Source organism: Castanea sativa, chromosome 2, assembly GCF_040712315.1.
Source record: "Castanea sativa cultivar Marrone di Chiusa Pesio chromosome 2, ASM4071231v1".
NCBI classification, from domain to species: Eukaryota; Viridiplantae; Streptophyta; class Magnoliopsida; order Fagales; family Fagaceae; genus Castanea; species Castanea sativa.
This window is the reverse complement of record NC_134014.1, coordinates 10,523,331-10,543,571: the sequence shown is the minus strand read 5'-3', so window position 1 is coordinate 10,543,571 and position 20,241 is coordinate 10,523,331. Positions and strand designations below refer to the sequence as shown.

General features: G+C 34.5%; 2 protein-coding genes across 2 annotated transcripts; both read right to left on the bottom strand.

Annotated features, from left to right (window-relative positions):
- Positions 1-2,060: 2,060 nt before the first annotated feature.
- On the bottom strand, positions 2,061-7,384 carry LOC142626378 (uncharacterized). Its single transcript, XM_075800201.1, has 3 exons — positions 6,933-7,384; positions 6,650-6,755; positions 2,061-2,519 (listed from the first exon to the last, which is right to left on the bottom strand). The coding sequence occupies exons 1-3, from the start codon at positions 7,113-7,115 to the stop codon at positions 2,437-2,439; spliced, it is 372 nt and encodes a 123-aa protein (XP_075656316.1). The 5' UTR covers positions 7,116-7,384; the 3' UTR covers positions 2,061-2,436.
- Positions 7,385-8,826: 1,442 nt separating this feature from the next.
- On the bottom strand, positions 8,827-15,476 carry LOC142623341 (uncharacterized). The gene is made up of 13 exons (XM_075796738.1): positions 14,297-15,476; positions 13,475-13,556; positions 13,169-13,360; positions 13,035-13,099; positions 12,797-12,956; positions 12,156-12,401; positions 11,940-12,056; positions 11,581-11,772; positions 11,405-11,486; positions 10,357-11,282; positions 9,726-10,227; positions 9,458-9,648; positions 8,827-9,373 (listed from the first exon to the last, which is right to left on the bottom strand). The coding sequence occupies exons 1-13, from the start codon at positions 15,307-15,309 to the stop codon at positions 8,939-8,941; spliced, it is 4,203 nt and encodes a 1,400-aa protein (XP_075652853.1). The 5' UTR covers positions 15,310-15,476; the 3' UTR covers positions 8,827-8,938.
- Between the last annotated feature and the right edge of the window lie 4,765 nt (positions 15,477-20,241).

Genomic DNA, 20,241 nt, shown 5'->3' with positions numbered 1-20,241 from the left:
AACATGCAAATACACAAATTGGAGACTATAAACAAACAAAAAATAATATACAAAAATGAAAAAATATCCTACATATCAGGCCAATAAATAAGAAAAGGTAATAGGAGGATTTAACAAGCAAAGAGTTATCTGGGTGAAAAATGAAAATCACCCACCTGGCTGACTGGTAGGAAAGGTGGGCATGAAATATTGGTCCAAAGAAAAGAATATAATAATGGGGATTAGGAATTAGGACCATAGAATCTTATACTTTCCTATGTGCCCGTGCAGTTATGAAAGTCGGAACATTTTTTTTTTTGGGGGGGGCTGAGTATGAAAGTTGGAACTTGGAACCCTAGAAAGAGCACTACAAGGGAAAGAGAGATTGGATGTACAAATTGGAATAAATAGGGTTTGCCACTTATTTGTCCTTATGCTCTACTACAGTCCATATAACATTCCTGGAAAAAGACAGAGAGGCACTTGTTTGCCTTGCAAGATGAAATGCATTTTCAATCAATTTGAGAGGTGGAGAATGCATTCATACTGTCAAAACTCAAAATGCATTTTTACACTTTTCACCAAAGAATACCTTCTCAAGTTACACAAATTCAAAACCTTTTAAAAAAAAGGAAATGGAAAAGGAAGCGTAGAAAAAGCATTCCTCTTATACCCACCAAATATTGACATTAAGCCCTTCTTTGGCAGCATTGTCAAACACTCAATTGAATAAATAAAATAATAATAATTAAAAATTAAAAAAAAACCACTCAAACTCTACAGTCTAGAGTCTAGACTGAAACCCAAGCTTCTATTTTGATGTCACTTAGAAAACCCCACGATATAGCACAGGTTGGGCATCACATATAGCTTCCAGATGTATGAAACTTAAGGATGGCACAAAATTTTCACAGCCAAAAGTGAAACACCAAAGCTTATAATGAGACTTGTAACTGGTTATATTATATATACTTTTTTTCTTATATAATTTACTTTAACCTAATCTAATAAGTGTATATGTGTGTGAAGTTCCCTCTTGGAGACTTGAATCCCGACCCTTGCCCCCCACACCCCACAAACACTTATACTTGTGGAGTGACCACCGCACCTAGGGCACACAGTTATATTATATATACTTGAATACATATATTTGTGTACAATTTCCAGCAATCCCTTTAGAGATGTGCGTTTTCTCTCTCATTTCCATAAATAGCAATTATCATAACCTTTGCGGACACCGTTCACCATGGGGTGGGTGGGACTAGACGGCTCACCACATGATTTATAGTAATTCTAATTCAACAGCTCAGTTGAATTTCAAACTGGACCAAACCTCTTTTTTTCCTTTTTCTTTTTTTGGGGTCCTGTGGGTACGTTTAAAGATTTCAAGACAGAAGATTCTTTCCAATAGCTCTGGCAACAAAACCACAGGACCGAAAAGCATTCTTATGACCAAAAGATTGAATAGCCATAGCCACAAGCCATCTTATGACATTGGACACAATCCAGTGCTATAGGTAGAACTAGAACTACACGTCTAAATATCAGGTAAATCTGGGAATACCAAAGCCAAACAAGCTAACTAGAAATTTTGCAGCCTGCAATGTGACCTCAAAAGCTTTCATCCATATACCCTTCTAGGCAGGCCTCACTATTTTCAGTAAAGTCTAATAATACAAAATTTCATAAAGTTTATAATACATGTGACTTGCGTGATTAGTGTATAATAAAGATGATGTTAGTGATAATCTCTTGAAAGCGTGCTACTCTGATTATAATTTTTCACCTAAACAAAGGGTACGTTTGAGATCCACTTATTTTGCTGAAACTGAAATTTTTTTTACTGAAAGTACTATAGATAAAGATAAATGTTAGTTGAAATAGTACAGTGAGACTTATGAATAATACTAAAAAGTAAAGTGAGACTCATAAATAGTAGCAAAAATAAATTAAATAGTAAAATAAGTTAGCAAGAAAGAAGCTAGCCAAACAGACATAAATTGTGAAAAAGGTTGAAGTTCATAGCTTACTCAATAATTTGCCACAGCCCTGACCAGCAAAAATGGATACAAGTCAAGCCATTTATAACCAAATTTGAATTAACTCTAAATTGGACTAGAACAGATGACATAAATATGCTTTCAGACCCAACGTACTCACTTCAAGTTCTACATAAGGCACTTGGGAGCCATTTAGCTTCCCGGGAACACCAAATTCCCCAATCCAGTCAAATAAAGCATGGGAATTAAAAGGCAAAAAGCTTGATACACCACAGCTGATATTGAAAGTTCAAAGCCAATTCAGGTGATATTAGATATACAAGTTAAGCACAAGAATGTCCTGAAAAGGTTTGCATGCTAGTGATTTCAGTTAATACATACAGATTCTAATTATAATGTCTTAATCACAAACTCTTCATTGTTATCATCACCACCTTTGTCAACATCACGATGATAGTCAACCAGATTTGAATAGCAAAACAGCTTTCTGATCCAAATAGAAATAAACAAAGTGGTTTGTTTCATGAGTCACATAAGAACCTGCACAGAAAACAAATAAATTTGTTAACATGAGTTAATTTTATAATAAGAATCTGTAGTTAGAGCTTTGACATATATCCAATGGAATATCACCAAGGTAACACAGTAAAGTTACATTTTATAGTTACTTGTTTAACCATCTTGATCTACTATGAAAAACAACATTGTCATGAAACATTAAGAATAAATAGATGCAGGTGAATTTATATAGGAGTTTATAAGGGCAAGCAGATATAGAAGTGGGTGCTTTTGGAAGTCCATAACTGTCTGGAGCTGGAATGCCATCGTCGCTCAGGACAATAAATCAAAGCATTTTCTTATAATTTATGGCATCCCACACATCAACAGCAGAACATTGAAAATTATATTGCAGCTATCCTATTAACTGTAGCCAAAAATTTAGTATGCAAATAAATATGAAGCAACTATGTCAGCCCTTGTAACAGAATTGCCCATCAAGGACCGCTGGAAAATTGCAAGGCAATTTCGAACAAGCAAGATGTCTCAAACTCCTGAAGGAGACATGACAAGCTGACAGCCTAGCAGAAACCAAAGAAGTATTTTTCCAATAAATAAATTAAAAATAAAAAAATTTCTTTTTTAATGTAAAAGGGATTGGGGTCACCCCAGCCAGTGGTGGTTAGTCTACTCCAAATTGAGTAGTAGAATGAAGACTAAAGAATATCTTATTGGTTCCCCAATTAGACCAATCTTCTTGCTTGCTCAAACCAGATGCCAAATTGGCAATAAGCAAGTAAATATGAAAGTCTGCCCAAGTAGACCCAAACAATCTGGACCTCAGATGAACATTCATAACCAGACATGACCCCATTTAAGAGGACATCCTGGGGAACCTGATCAAAGATTATATGATTCAAACAAAATATTGGTTAAATGGCATAAAGTAGCCAACCCTGACCCAGATAAATTATGTTCCCAAGATTAGTCATGATGCCACCATAGTCTTTAAAAGCACCTAAGTAAAATTAACATATTGCTTGTGGTTTCTATATGTTATGGCATAGAAGATGAGCAGTGATAGACACCAAATTTTTTATGAGTTAATTAGGAAACTGAATAATCTAAATGATCAAATCATCAATCATATTTAATGGCCAAGTGTCACTTTAAATTAAAACCTTAGATTTTATGTGTATTTAAGATATAAGGGCTTGGGATGGTAAAAAAAATGATAAATCAATATTTGAGATGTATCCCATCAATTAGATTTTTTCAATGGATACCAAAATTTATGCTTATACAAAACTGGAACTACTGAATTTTAATCCTTGCTCTGTGTTAAAGAAACAAGGTTTGAGATTTATCTCAATGTAAATTCTAGAACAAGCCAGACATAAACTACAGGTTATCTGGACTTCCCAAAAGCCACAGCATAGGGCACATGTGCCGGGTGCCAACTGTATTCTGGATGAGCCGCAGTAAGCCTATCAGTCCCAAACCCAATTTGTATTTTGAACTTCACTCATATACAAGCTGGAGATGGTGACCTTTTTATCTTTTTTTTGATAGATAAACAGGAAATTTTTATAAAAGATAGAAAAAAGAGGAATACAAGAAGTTCATGACGATGAACAGCAAGCAGAAAAAGGAACAAACAACACAACAAACAGAGAGAAATCAGGAAACTAAGCTAAGGGAGGACAAAAACTCAGAGAGAGGAGCAATCAGTGAAACTCCAACACCGAGACCACTCAAAAAGACTACGATGGCATAAAAGCTTTAACTCATCCAACGTCTTCCCTTTGTCCTCAAAGGATCGACCATTTCATTCCAACCACACAATCCACATTAAGCACCCCAGAACCAAGTTTCAAATGTCCGCGTGACCTTTTTATCTTTTGGGGGATAGAAAGTGTTGAACCCTTCTATTAAATTACCAATTCTCCAAGAAGCTTAAATTGTTAGAAAATGATGAATTTAATCACTTAACTATAATTCTAACACTCCTCCTCACATGTGTTCCAAAGCCCCCCCTTAATAAGTGGGGCCCAACATGTGGAATTTTTAACATGTTAAATGGGAGGTAGAGTAAAGTCAAGGTCAAGTTAAATTTAACATGTTAATGGTCAAGTATCACTTTAAGCCAAGGTCAAACTCAAGATCTCCTGCTCTGATATCATGTTAAACTATCCATTCTCCCAAAAGCTTAGTCTGTTAGGAATGCTTAAGCTACCAATTCTAACACTTTCCATGTACCGCAGAAAATTATTGTTTAGATTGATGTATGGTTTTTTTATTTTTTGTCTGGGCCTGAGCTCCATGCAAACTCTCCTTTCATAGTATTTTTTATTCATTATGACCTACACAACTACTCACTACCAGCACCCGGCATATCACTCTTCATCATGCCTAAGCAAATTGCAATGCAAGGTCAGAAATATACATGTCTTTAAAAAGTGTAGATATCATAGCTTAAGCCAGCTGGAGGGAAAACATAATATCCAGATGTTACCTTATAGAGACTACGGAACCTATCAAGGCAGGGCTGGGCTGGGCTTGCCTTGTGAATAATCCAACCCAACCAATCCAAGCTGAAACCATACAGATATGAGATTAAATAGATCTCATAAAGAAATCTGTATATCCACTAACATGCTTAAGAGTATCTATTGCACCAAATGAATTAAGAACAGCTATGTTTGCCAATTTAATAGGTTTATAAAGAGTCATAGCCAATTGACATAAGTTAAAATAAGGATCAACCTATACTACTATCTAGCATGTTTTAGTTTTTCCAATAAAGTAATATGGCATGAGTTTTGCTTAATCTAGAGTATAATGTAAAAGATGCCTTTTTCTCATGGTCTTCCATTCCTCTAACTTCTAAAAACTCAATGGGCATACAATTCTAATTTAAGAAAGATGGTTGATGGAGCCAATTAAAAATCCCCATCCTCTCTCTCTCTCTCTCTCTCTCTCTCTCTCTCTCCACCTGAACATCAACCTATCTGTTCATAATTGATCACATGACCTAAAATTGAAACAATTGTTCATAATGCCAGATACCTTGAATCATTCACACTCAATGCACTAAAAATTTTAATTGATCACATGACCTAAAATTGAAACAATTCGGTCAAGTCACAATGTATCCACAACAAAGGACATGCATTTTGGGACACATAAGAAATAAAGAAAACTAAATTACTTTCTATTTCAACCTAAGAGGCTTGAACCTGAAATCTCTAACTAGAGATTACTTGAAAGCCCTTCCAAATACCTTAACACCATGGCTGCATTCCTTATCTCTAATACTAACCCCCAATTGTTACAGATCTCTCATTTACTTCTCCCTTCATGAAATGAGATGACCATTATGTCAGAGCAAAAACTATGAAGTGAAGCCACTCAACATCAAGGACCTTCCAAACATCATTTGTATATTGGATTTACTTTACTTAATCATGTGTCGTCAACATTTAAGGTTTCCATATCACAGAGCAGAGAAAAAGGAACGACGCACATTCATGAACCACATCAAGATCCAAACTCACTTTCCCTCATACTTTAATTTTGTCCAAACTACAGCAACAGCAAAGTCCAGCCAATGAATTGGGATAATGCCTAACAATGACGTAAACTGAAGATTAAATAGGTTTCAGGCTTCAACTATAGTTTAACCTAAATGAACCATTGAACTACAACTATTAAGCATTCTTTTATGTTCTCAAACAAAGTGCAAACAGTCAGCTCAGCATTACCCTTACTTATTGAGTACACAGAGAAACACAAAGATACAGAGCTGCAACTGCATTAACTTCTTGCCTTAATTACTAAAAACCATAAAAAGAAAGTAAATAAATAACACCAATCCACCCAGAGCCCCACAAATAAGTCAAAAAATTAAAGTCCAACTTAAAACTCAACCACTAAATATAAAACCATTAACCACATTCCTAGTATCCAATCAATAACTTTAAAACTAGATCTATCCCATACCATCTCTCACAACACAAAATGCCCAAAAATAAATAACTAAAACCAATACAGAAACTCCAATTTCCAAAAAAAAAAAAACCCATATACCATTAAATCTAAATCTGAAACCCACCCCAAAAAAAAACCCAGAAAGGAAAGGTTGTGCAATATGGACTGGGAAGTGTTGTTACCAAAGTTTCTGCCGACGATACAGTGCCAAGTGGAGCCATGCTTTTTATCAAACTCTTTCTTTATATGCTCTGCAACGTCTTTCTCCACACTGTGCTTCTCAAATGCCTAATCCAAAACCAACAACAAAAATACATTCTCACATACCAAAACTTCCATTTCCCACCCAAAAAAAACACACAGACCCAGATATAAAAACTAAGTAAAAATCACAAACCCAACACAAAAAAAAAAAAAAAGATTTTTTTATTATTATTATAAAGTGAGAGAGAAAGAGAGGCTAACGGAGATGGCGGTGTCAATGGCCTCCTTCTGCATTTCGGGGAGCATGTCGGCGCTCTTGATGATGACGCGCTTGCCGGTGGGAGGGGTGGCTGCATCCGCCGCCGACGAGGGTTTCCGGCCATCGGAGCTAAGTGGTTTCATCGCCAGTGCTCCTTGGATGCTTCTCTTAGCGTCTTCGCTCATTTTTTTTTTTTTTCTCTCTTTCTTTCTACACTGACTCTGTGTTTTTTAGCTCTCTCTCTCTCTCTCTCTCACTCTGTGATTTTTTGTTGACAACTAGACTAAAACGAGAGAGAAGTAAAACGCTGCTACTTTGCTACGAGCTTAAGCTCTTTCACTCTCTGTGTGGGTGTGTGTGGGGTTTGGTATTAAATGTGAGACACCAAGAAAACGCAGAGACCTACCGTGTAATCTTAAATCTGATTTATAATTTATAATTTGTTTATAATAATGATTGTCATGATTAGAGTATCATTATTTATACCTAGATTCACTACTGACTATTACACCAATTACATGTATTTACTATAAAAAAAAAACTATATAGCATTACTAGTAGATATAACTTCTTCTTTTTAATAATGATTCCAATTTATTATTTGGTAAAAAAAAAAATCAAAAAGTTAAAAGGAGAAGACAAAATTTAAATATATAATATGATGAGATTTAATTATTAAGATACAATCATAAAATAGATAATTAAATTTAAGAAACTTTTTTTTTATTTGGTTAAATTTAAGATACAAAATTTTTTTTTTTTTTCTTAATTGCAATAATAGCGACAAGAGAGTTAGCAAATTTTTCAATAATTATGTGATGTCACTATTTTTGCAATTAATAATAACCTAATTTTGAAAGATAACTTTGCAAATTTTTCAATAATTATGTGATGTCGTTATATTTGCAATTAATAATAATCTAATTTTAAAAGATAACTTAGTCCACATTGGTAGCGGTAGAGATTGTTTAAGATATGATATAACACATCAATGTAGAGGCTAGAGGCATTAAAAAAAATGTGGCATATTATTAGCCTATTAAGTGTTTTAACATTATATTACAGTAAAATAAGTAGCAGAGCTAGGAAATTTTCTTAGAGACTGGTAAATACGTTTTTGTGTAATTTTTAGATTTATTACTAAATGTAAAAGAAAATTAATAGAAAATTTCAAAAAATAGACGTGGCACCCCTTGCGTCGCCTATTAGTAATACATAAAGTATTTACAAACAAATTTAAAATGTTAAAGACATTCATGTGAAAGCAGACACTAATGGATTGAAATGAAAATTAAAAACTATTTTCATTGAAGGATCCCAATAAAAGCCCCCACATGTTTTCAAAATGAAAAAGAACTGCATAACATTTTTCAATTATCAGATACGCTTTTACCTTCCATGTCTTGCTGTCCAGCATATGATAATGGTTTGAAAACATCACTTTCCTACTGCATTTTTAAAATAAGAAATTGTTTATTTATTATTATAATAAAATTTGAAATTGTTTTGGTTATGGAAACCAAAAGGAGGTTAAACTGTACATATATCACTACCAACTCATTGTTCTCGAATATTTCGGTTGAAGCACCACCTTATCCTTGTCTTCATCTCACACTTGGTGCCTAAGAGCTGTCTTCTAACTTCCACCATTTTTTTTTTAACTATAAAAGATGAGCTAGATGCTTCCAATTTGTTGTCAAATGGTTAATCATAAAATAATTCTCCAGCTATAAACATATCAAGTTGCTCATCTGGAAATTGCACACGGATTATAAACGAAGATAAACTCTTTTCAAAATCAAATTGCTGAACAAGCAGAGTCACGGACTCTGGAATGTCAGCCAATCACTATTCCCTTTTTTTTCCCCCACTTTTCATTTTTACCATTTCTCATTCACAATTGTGCCATAGCTTAAAATCATGTCAATAAGAAGCACCAAATTTAATATATACAACTTCTCTCAATTCCCTCCATAAGATATTTATTTGCTTAATTTGTTCAAAACTTCTATGTTTCATCATCAGAGTCCTGCACTACTCTCCCCCTCTTCACCCTTTTGGCATTGGGAAGAGCATCACCATCTTCACCATCAGAGCCAGAATCCTTTGCAGCCAAAGGACTACAAGAGTTGGGTGATAATATCTTCTCTGATCCATTTCCTTCATTGTCTTCAGAATCCTCACATGATTCGTTTTCAACTGCAGTGGGATCATTATGGTTTGGCGCATCTTCTTCCCTGGTCATTTCGTCCGGGTCTACAATTTTGAAATCCCGAGAAGTGCTACGTTTAGCATGCCTCAATAAGTTGACTTTGCTCACCTTGCTAAGCTGGATGAGATACTTTTCATAATCTTCTATCTGAAAGATCAGGTCCGGTATGCATCTATTCTCCCTCTTAATTTTTTTGATGATCCCTTTACTAATAGCATTTTCTTGTTGTTTCTGAAAGTAGAATAGAACCCATTAAGAACCAAAATCTTCAAATGTCACCAGCAAATGAACTTTCCAAAGGATCCAGAGGCATACCTTTTGCACCAGCATCACAAAGTTATACAGAGGAACCGTGAGCTGTTTGCAAGTTAGTTCCACAAGCTTCTCAAATTTGAGGCAAGGAAGAAGCTGCTTGCAACCTTTAGGAGCAATCCTCAGCTTTGACATCTGAGCTAGATGTTTATAGAACTTTGCAGCCAGTCTTAGCAAATGCTCTGCTTGAGGTTCTGCATACGATAGCATAATGCATAAATTTAGAGTAAAAAAGATTGGATTGCTTTTTCAGCTCAAACTGCATACCTACCTTTGAGGCTCATCAGAACAAAGAAAGACAATACTTTCACCACTGCCTCAGCCCTTGTGTAAAGATTTTCCTCAAATGCCAATCCAGGAGCATGTTCTCCACTTTTATTAAGGTTAATGCTTCTTTGAGTGACCAAAGAGAAAATCTTCAGTTTTTTTGTGGCCCAATCCATATCAACAAGAATTGCTTCAATCAATTGCAGTATACAAGAATTTATTGCAGCACTAGTTGAATGGTTTATCACAGGGTATGATTCAGACATCTCTATTGGGCCAATCGTCTCTGATCCAGTGACTTTTAACAGCTCTGAGGCCATGTCTTGAGCCACAATTAAATCATTTGGAGGCAAGCTCAATGAAAGAGCAACTGTAACGATACCTTTCACTACTTTGGAATTCATTATGTGATTGCGTTTGCCGACACAAACAGCCCAAGCTCCATGAATGTTCTTCCACTTACATGGCAATTTGTTCCCAATCGTCAATATCATATCACAGATAATCTGAGAACAATGTAAAGTTTTAAATGAATTTGTGCTCCTTATAAATAGACATACTAGCAAGACAGCAAACCAGTAAAAGTTTATTAAAACAACGCATAATTGAAAAGAGGAAGGTAAGAGTGCATTTACCTCAACTTCACCAAAATATGAAAGTGCAAGACATTCAGAGAACAATGGCATCAAGATTTTCCTAATAAATAATTCTTTGCTTCTTATCTGTTGATCATCAATCCTAGTGGCTGCTTCACAATCATCATCTGAACCAGGGCACTCAAGAGGGGAAACTGACACCATCTCTTCAAGCAAACCAGTCAGGTTTGAGCTCCATAAACTAACCATTATCAGTTCCTTGATGCAGATTAAGGCTAGATGGAGATTCTCCCTTCGATCTTCATCAATTTTTTCCCCCTTAGCTTCTTTTTTATTTTGATCTGTCGCAAACTTTGGCACAGACTTGAGCAAAAAAATCAATTTCAGCAATTGTGGCCCAAGCATCTTAATGTCCCCATAGATCAAAGTCTTCAATGAATTTTCATTTCCAGTAACAGATAGAGACTTTAAATGACGAAGAAAGGCATTTAAGGCAAAAGAAACAATCTTAGAGCAGCATTTTAATGAATTGCCCATGGACAACTGGCTACGATTCTGGGAAGCTCCAACAGTGTTAGAACAATCAATATTGTATAGTTTTAGTGCTGTTTGCAATAGCTGATAGATGCTTGAAGTTGCCAAAAATGGAATTCGTCCTTGGGTAAATTTAATGTGGCCTGAATCTATATTGTTGGGTATATCTTGAGTAGCAGTTCGTAGATTCCCTCTTCTGATGCCATTATTTTTTCTTGATGTACATGTATCCTCATGCAATGAATCATGAAGGTCAACAAACTCAGTAATCTCCTTTTCAAGATCCACCTTCTTTATATCTGTTGCTTTCTCTAACTCAGTAGCAATAGCATTCAACAACACTTCAATTATTCCTGATAAAATTAAAGCACATGTACTTTTCTCTTCTTCAAGAGGTTTAGAGCCTGCATCCTGAGCTTGACCAAGAATGCCTGATCTGACATTTAACGATAGAAACTAGTAAGAAGCCATGGATCTGTTTTAAAATCCTTGCAAGAAGCTATGTCCAGAAAAAGACATGCTGTAAACTGTATCAAGTAGAAACCCTACATACCTTCCAGATTTTGGTTTCTTAGAAACTTTCGAATCTTCAAGAAGGCACTGGAGAATGACTCACCAGACAAATTCCTTCCTACCTGCAGTAGTTCCATTAAAATAATGAACATTAAATTCAGTTGTAATCATTGCTTACGTGAACAGTTTTGTTACGCTTGATAGTGATTACAATACCTCATTCTCTTGTGAAAGAGAGAAGCCCAAATTTGCCCATGAAGAATCAGAAACTCTATCAGTTTGGCCATGTGACTGAAGAATGAGAATCCAAGAGACACAAGATAGGAGACAATCTAGAGGCTCTTCAATTAAGACCTTGCCGCGCTCTACTCTAACACAATTTCTAATTTCAAGTTGAACTTCGGCATCCTGCTAGCATTGTTTTTAATGCTAAGTGTGGAACTCAATTACATACGCAGAGTAACAGATATGAAAGATGCATGAGTAACATTATTTGCACTTTCCTTCCATAAAAGTTGAATCTGATAACCAGTAAGTATATCAAAGAAAGATAACATGAGCCAATGAATAATTACCTCCCTGAAATAACGAAGGAAGTGCGGCAACAAAAAATCAAAGATGACACCCGCACTTGAGGGGTCCATTAAGATTACCCTCACAAGCCCATGATACATCACTTCTTTGACTTTTGCCTGTACACAACCATCTGATAGTAATAAGAAACAGGTTCAGGGGAAAAAGAAAAGAATAAATCACCATTAAGAAGGGGAGTATGAAAAAGCATAAACAACCTGCTGATAAAGACATCTCTGCAGCAAACCACTCAGCTCTTGAAAGAGACCTTCCCCCAGGCCACAGGGTATCTCAGCTTGCTGGCTGGAACTGGCTTGGCTAGAAGACTCTTGAAAAGAAAATGGACCATCTCTCTTAGATTGTTTTTCTGCCAAAATAAGGTCAATAATGCTAGTAGTTGCCGCAATACGAACTGTATCTTCTCGTCTAAACATTGCCTTACGCAGTACCAGAATGGTGTAATCCTGCATCATTGAATACAAGTATACAAGAATGCTTTATAAGTTAAGAGGATTAAACATAATTTCTTATTCAAGCACTGTTTCCAAAAGATCATACTTCATTGGATAGAAAGCCCAATACAATAGTGTGGTTGAAATGCAAGAAAATTTATACATGGTGGCATGCTTAACACACACAAATGATCCCAATATAGAAAAGGGGGAACATGGGAATCTTATAATGACTTGGTTTTCAAATCTATTTGTGAGAATCCATAGTAAAGGCATTTGTTTTCACTGAACTAAGCCAACATGTCTATGTTTTCATGCTCTTTTCAATACATATAAGGACTTCGGACTTCCCATCACAAGAATAACGACGTCCTTTTTATAATAGTTATAAACTACAAAGAAAATACCTGAAGATCGCGGCTGAACTTGATGAGAGGCAATAGAGCAGTGACAAGATAAACCGCAACATTGCCATGCATGAAAGTGAAATAATCCAACAATTCCTTCAAACGATAAACATGTTCCAACATGGGATAAGGATGAGTCTGAATAAGATTACTGAGAAGCCTGCATAAAAAAATTACGATCATGCCACTGCTTATCACTAATCAAACCAAGAGTTAACATTAATTTAACTGCAGTTACCTTATAATTGGCATGCTCTGCTCAGGCTTCAAAGAGAGTATGCGAATTTTGCATTGCTCAATAATCTGCATCACATTCACTAAATCAACTCCTATTATCATTAATCAAAGCAACATTATTCTAGTTGTACCTACCTCATTTCTTGCCATATCATGGACCTCAAATAGAACTTTCAGCATCTGAATACCAAGGTCCTCAATGCCCAATAGACCGCTAGAATTCCACAGCTCTTTACTGCTTCTCTCTTCTACTGACTCTAGCAATACAAAACCAAACTGCACAATGCTGGGCACAATATGCTCTCTTCCATAGCTGCTCTCATTTACCTAAACATCAGCAGAAGAGTAAATAGTTTATAGGTAAAGCATATTTTATTTAAATTGTATCGTTGTTAAAACACAGTTTTTCAAATTAATTGACATAATAGGAAAGGAAAGTACAGCTCTTAACACAGCCTTCTCTACTAATTTGACATTCTCCAGATATTCTTCCTTCAAATCATCTGAAAGCCACTTACAGTCTCTGTAAAGCATTCACAAACAAGTCACTAAGATATAATAAGAAATAAAATCTTACATGCTATGAACTTTTACTACCTCCTGCTTAATTATGTTTCACAAAAAAAAAAACAAAAACAATGGTGGCGTTTGCACATCAGCCCAGATTGTTTTAGATAGTATTAAGTGAATGTGAATTATCTACTGCACCATACAGAGATGTCTATCATAATATGTTGTGACCATCATTCCTTTACATAAGTGAAACATACAACCACCAAAGAACTAGTCCTTAAATCCCACCTAATTTCCAATACACATGCCCCAAATAATTTCCAGCTTATTTGGTAATTATTTCCACCTGATTTCCAATGTTCGGTATACTTTATTTCACGCTTATTTGGTTTACTTTTTTACAGTAATGTTCACTTGCAATGAGCATGCATTTAGAAGAACAATGTGAAAAGTCAATTATAACCAAAATAAACATATCTGTAAAATTTAATTCAACAGATTTACAGTTGCCTTGATAACAACAAATGGACTTTTTACAAATAACTATCCAAACCACATATAACTTTTTTCAAAAGTCATGTATAACATTTAGGAAGGAGTAAGCTTCAATGAGGCACCCCAGACATTCATCAAGGACCAATACACCCAATCCCACTAATTCATAGATAGGTAATTATGTGCACTTTAATGACCTCAATTTCAAAAGCGAAGTAAACTAATAGAAACTTGTTAGAGACCTTTGACCCTTACTTGGCAAACTTGTAATCACGATACGCAGTAAGCACTGCCGTCTTCAAAATCCCTAATGAACTCTCACTGAACCTCCGAACCCTTGCGACTGACAACAAAATGGCTACCGTGAAATGATTAAAAGCTCGAAAATCTGACCTCACAAGCCCCATTACCTCCTGCCCCAAAGACAGGTCCTGCTTCACTGCGAAATTCACATGGAGCAACACTGTCCCTTCAACTTGCCTAAATATGGAGCTCAACTTTGACCCCATTTTCGACCCAAAAAACATCACAATCCCTTCAATCACCTCTCTCTTGCTAAACCCTTTTGACGCAGCTGACAAGACCAATAACTGGTACACAAGCGAAGGCAAGTCCTGCAAGTCCACCCGCTTCATCCCAACAAACACTTTGTCCAAAAACTCTCTCCTCCTCACCTTATCAAGAAATGCAAACTCCCCCACAATCGAAACCATCTTCATCAGCAACTCCTTCGACCAATTACATTCAAGCATTTTATCAAACACCTGGTGTGCATTATCCCCACCTGAATCAAAAACCAAGTTCAAACAACTTGGGAGGAGATCGAGGATCTGGGTATCCTCGGAATCATCAATTTGAGGCAAATAGGAGAGAATGGAATCGATAACTGCTTCGAGAGAAGTAACGGGTAGGTGGTGGAGGAGGGAGACAAAGAATTGTATGGTTTTGAGGGAGTTGGAGTCGTGGGGAAGGAGAAGGGAAGCGAAGAGGTGAGTGTAGGAGGAGAGGAGAGAGGAGAGGAGGGAAGAGAGGGAAGGAGTGTGAGGGGAAAGGGAAATGAGGGAGAGGAGGGAAAGAGTGTAGTCGGAGACGGCGAGAGAAGGAGAGGGAGAAGAGGCGCGAGCGTGGAGGAAGGAAAGGAGTTTGGGATGAGAGTCAAGGGAAAGTAAATAGGAGGGAAGGGGTGTTTGGGCATGGTGGTGCTGGGAAGCTAGGCGTATTATATCTGTGTCGCTTAGCGGAGCTGTGGTAGTGGCGGTGGTGGCCATGGTGGTGGTGGTGGTGGCGGAGATGGGTTTGTGAGATACGACAGGTTTTTGCTTTTGTGATTTGTGATTTGTGAAGAGGCTGGGCGGGGAGTTAGGGAGTTTGATTTTGGCCTTGGGGGACTTTGTATTTTGCGCGGGATTTGCAAATTAAATGCTACTGTGTGCGCGCGTGTGTGTATATATATTTTTCTCTCTCTTCTTCTTCTTAGATTTTTTTTCGTTTTCTCTTTTCTTTTTTTCTTTTTTCTCTCTCTTCTTCTCCTCTTGCACTACCTCCTCCTCCCTTTCTTCAACTTTTTTTTTAATTTCTTTCAAAAGACTGAAACTCTCTCTCTCTCTCTCTCTCTCTACAAGAAGAACAAGAAAGGACAATTATGCATTTTGTAATTAATAGATAGAGATTCTTTTTGCATTTGTCAATTATGAAAAATAAAGTTTTTCTTTAGTAATTATTATTTTTTGAATTTTTCTTATATTGATTTGTATGTGTTTAGACATGTAAAGTGATGTTTATTAATTGTTAATTTTTTTTGAAATTGATGAAAATTGTATATTATTCATAACTCCCAATACTGTTAGTATATTTTAATGCTGTAGTCTAAAAATTATTTAGCAAAAATGTTGATTTAAAATATTCAAGGAATATTAATTACGATTCATATGATTTAAAAAATAGTTCACAACTCGCAAGCAGACTGAATTGGAAAAAAAAATAAACTTATTTTAAGTTATGCAAAGAATAACTTGTTCTAAATATGTTTGTTATATATGAAAAATAACATATGTTAGACTGTGTTACAGACATATTTTATTTATATATGTAATAAGTATTTTTTATTTATTTTGGATTTAATTTTTTATATATATTTAACTTAACTTATTTGAAAAAAAAATTAAGTATGCGTTTGACTCTAGCTTAAAAGGTCAGCTTATTTTACTATTTAGCTTTATTTATTCTTCTTCATATGTTAGAGTGTGCTACAGACATATTTTATTCATTTAAAAAATTAACCTACTGTACTATTTCAGCTAACTTTTACCTTTATCTACAGTACTTTCAGCAAAAAAAATTTAATTTCAACAAAATAAACAAATCCCAAACATACCCTAAGTCTGCAACTGCTTCACATTTGAAAATAATTCTATCCATTTTTTTATGTCCCACTTATATTCAAATTATGTAGAAAAAATGATTAACACAAAAAAGAGTGATTTATTTAAGGTCTTAAGCCTTGTGAGCACAAAATGAAGCCCATGTCATTTTTGTTCATTTGTTGGGCACGCATTTTCTCTAAGGGAGTGAATTTCAATTAGTTCAACTGATAAGTTTTTTATGATTGAATAAAATATTTAGAGTCCAATCACCACTTACGTCCAAAACTAATTCTTGTCTTGATTTAGAGTTCAATCACTGCTTACTATTTTAGCTAACTTTTACTTTTATTTATAATATTTTCAGCAAAAAAAATTCAATAAAACAAAATAAGCAGATCTCAAACAGACCCTAAGTCTGCAACTGCGGCATACTTACATTTGAAAAAGATTCTATCCATTTTTTTATGTCATACTAATATTCAAATTATGTAGAAAAAATGATTATCACAAAAAAAGTGATTTATTTAAGGTCTTAAGCCTTGAGAGCACAATACGAAGCCCATGTCATTTTTGTTCATTTGTTGGGCACACATTCTCTCTAGGGAGTGAATTTCAATTAGTTCAATTTGTAAGTTCCATTATTTCAACTGATGAGTTTTTTATGATTGAATAAAAGATTTAGAGTCCAATAACCGCTTACATCAAAAATTAATTATTGTCTTGATTTAACTATAAAGAATTATCATCAATAACAAACCCCATTAATTGAAACAAAATCTCTAGCCAAAAATAAAAAACTGTCTACAATGGAAGATTGAAGTCGATGTATGCTATGCATATTGCATAGTAAAGTGTGCAACATTGGAAAAATCCCTCTTTTTTAGTATCTCTTCTGTTCCATTCGGATAAGAGGATATAAAGAGAAATACTGAATAGACATTTTCTCTTGGAAAGGAATATTTATTTCTATAATATTAGAGATTACTTCTACAGTATAACTAAATATGCAGCCAATAAGTGTATGCCAACACATTATTGATTTTTGAATTGATGCAACTAGTAAATACAAAAATATCATAACCAATTGCCTCCCAATAGTTTCTCAAACAAAAAAAAATTTTGCCTCCCAATACTATCCCACGTGGCATGCAGTTGGAGAAACACGATAATTATGATTTTTTTTTTTTTTTGCTTGAATAACACGATAATTATGATTATGGCTATGAGATTGAAACCTTCGAGAAAAAATATTAAAAAGGAAAAGATGATCTTTGAGCCTCACTAGGCTCTACCCATGAGACTTCACAATAAAATGCGTGACAAACACGACCTTTTGGCACTTTCCCGTCGGCACAAAAATCCAGTGCACCTGAATTCTCTCTCTCAAAGTAGATCTTGAGAAAAGTAATGCTATTTTTTTTATAATGCTAATTAAAGTGTCTGTTTGTTTTTTTTTTTTTTTTTTGAGGATCAATTGTTTGTTTGAAAATGATTTATTTAAATTTTTTTTTTTTTAAATGTAGGTACTGAAGATGGGTATTTTACGGTATTTATTAATAAACTATTTAAGGAAATTCGAATACCATTTTTATGAGAAATAGAAAAAATTTATCAAAAAATTAACTTTTTTTTTTCATAAAAACTTCTTAAAATTATTCACTGATAAATACCCTTAGAGCATTTGTTAATTTTTCCCAAATTTTTTTGCTAAAAGCACTAAAAATAAAAAGTAAAAGCACTATAAATAAAAAGTATAAGTTAAATAAAATAGGTTGGGGGCTCACATAGAAGTCAAAAATACTAAGAAAAACAAAACAATAAGGTGGTTTTATAATTAGGGATGTACATGGGTTGGGTTGGATCGAGTCAAGTTTAGGAGATTTTTTGACCCAACCCACCCTAGTGAGTTGAGTAAAAAAAAAATCTAACCCAACCCACATGGATCAGGTTGGGTTGGGTTGAACTCATAGGTTGAAAATTTTTTTTTATTACTATTATTATAAAATTGAGTATAAAAAATATATATTTCACTTGTTATTTGAGTTGATAAACAAAATATATATGAACTAGTATTCCAACTCAATTATAAACAAAATATATCAAACTGAGTTGATAAATAAAATATACATGAACTAGTATCTCAACTTAGTTATAAACAAATAGGAGTGGAGTAGGAGAGTGAGAGTGGAAGGTGGCAAAGAGAAAAATAAGATTGTTAGGATTTGCAAGATAATTGAGTTTTATATAGGAAGAGTTGAATAGAGAAAAATTATTAATTATATAATATATTTTTAAATTTTAAATGTACAGGTGGGTCAAGTTGGGTTAGATGGGTTTGTAATTGTTATGATTCGAACCCAACCTGATCCATTATTAAAAAATTTGCATAACCTAATCCAACCTACTAACCCTTAAAACCAACTCAACTTGACAAATTAGGTTAGGTTGGGTCAGGTCAGTTTTTAAGGATTGGTGGGTTGACTACACACTCTATTTATAGACAAAACCCAAACACTCACTAAATACACAATAATTTTCACAACAAATAAATTAATATGATTTTATTGGTTTTTATCTAAACTTATTAATGATTGTGGGGGTAAAATAATTAAAATATGCATTTGGGCCTGATTTGGTGGAGTAAGCTTGTCCAAGCAACGCCTTTGAGGCCCGTAAGCCAGTTCATGCTAAAAGGGTTGGAGGATCTGTCCGATGAGGAGTATCTCCTCGGATGAGTCAAGTAAATGTCATAGAACATGCCAAGGTGTTTGGAGAGAGAGTTCCAGAAGATCTGTTGGGTAAAAGCGTAATCCACACAGTTATGGGGAGAAAGAACTTATGAGAAATATCAAAGGAGAAAAAACTGCTACCATCGCATTAAAGACCTTGTACCTACCTCCCTGACCGCATTAATGGAGAAATGACATTTGAACAATAATGTTCAGCCTTCCAGCTAGTGTTTAAAGATTTTAAGAAGGTACTGGATGAGACAAGTATCTTATTGGAAGATATGTGGTACACGTGGAAGAAGAAGAGAAGAATAAGAGGGATATATATAAGAGAATAAGAGAGGGGAAAAATACGGGAACTGTAATTGCAATATATTTTCTAAAAGAAAGAAAGGCAATATAAGTGGTCCTCGGCTTACGTCAGAGGAGAGTTTCTCTACCATCTTCATCTATTGAATACGTAGATAACGGCAATTTAGCATGTGTTTCTCTTTATCCAATATCCATAGTCTAGGTTTTCAAGCCCATACTCTACAAATTTTATTGTATAAGGTTCTTTGGACTTGAGTCCATATAGTGATAGGACCGAGTACGAATTGTGCACTTACAGATATCATTTTATCATATGTTATTATAAATTTGTAAAAATTATTGTAACACTAGACTTATTGTTTTGAGAAATCCAAATCAATTTAGTTATAATTTTAAGCAATGTATCTTAGGTTGTTAATTAAGTTCAATCATCTTTCTAAAAAAAAGGGTTCAATCATGTGTTATTTATTTATTATTATTTTTATAGAAACAAACATACAAAGAGAAAAGGGATGAGATTCTAATTATAATATAAAAACACACCACAAACCCCAATAAAAAGATAAAATACCTTTTAAGAGAGGGGATTCTAAAACAAATGAGTGCTATTAATTAGTGCAATAAAATTTAAAATAATTTTTTTGTAACTGATAAAAAAATATATAGGAGGAAGGGGAAATTTCAAAAGTAATCTTATGTTAGCATATCACAAGGAGATATGTCACATTATAAACAAAGTAATAAAAACACTTTTAAATTTATTTACCACATTGCACGACAATAAATATTGTATAAG

Excerpts from the sequence above, each read along its gene's own strand:
- LOC142626378 (XM_075800201.1), bottom strand. The coding sequence starts at position 7,115 with ATGAGCGAAGACGCTAAGAGAAGCATCCAAGGAGCACTGGCGATGAAA. Across the intron at positions 6,756-6,932 it reads CCATTGACACCGCCATCTCC|GCATTTGAGAAGCACAGTGT; the intron begins GTTAGCCTCTCT and ends GTTTTGGATTAG. Across the intron at positions 2,520-6,649 it reads TATCGTCGGCAGAAACTTTG|GTTCTTATGTGACTCATGAA; the intron begins GTAACAACACTT and ends TTTTCTGTGCAG.
- LOC142623341 (XM_075796738.1), bottom strand. The coding sequence starts at position 15,309 with ATGGCCACCACCGCCACTACCACAGCTCCGCTAAGCGACACAGATATA. Across the intron at positions 13,100-13,168 it reads ATGATATGGCAAGAAATGAG|ATTATTGAGCAATGCAAAAT; the intron begins GTAGGTACAACT and ends AATGTGATGCAG. Across the intron at positions 11,283-11,404 it reads AAGAAACCAAAATCTGGAAG|GCATTCTTGGTCAAGCTCAG; the intron begins GTATGTAGGGTT and ends ATGTCAGATCAG.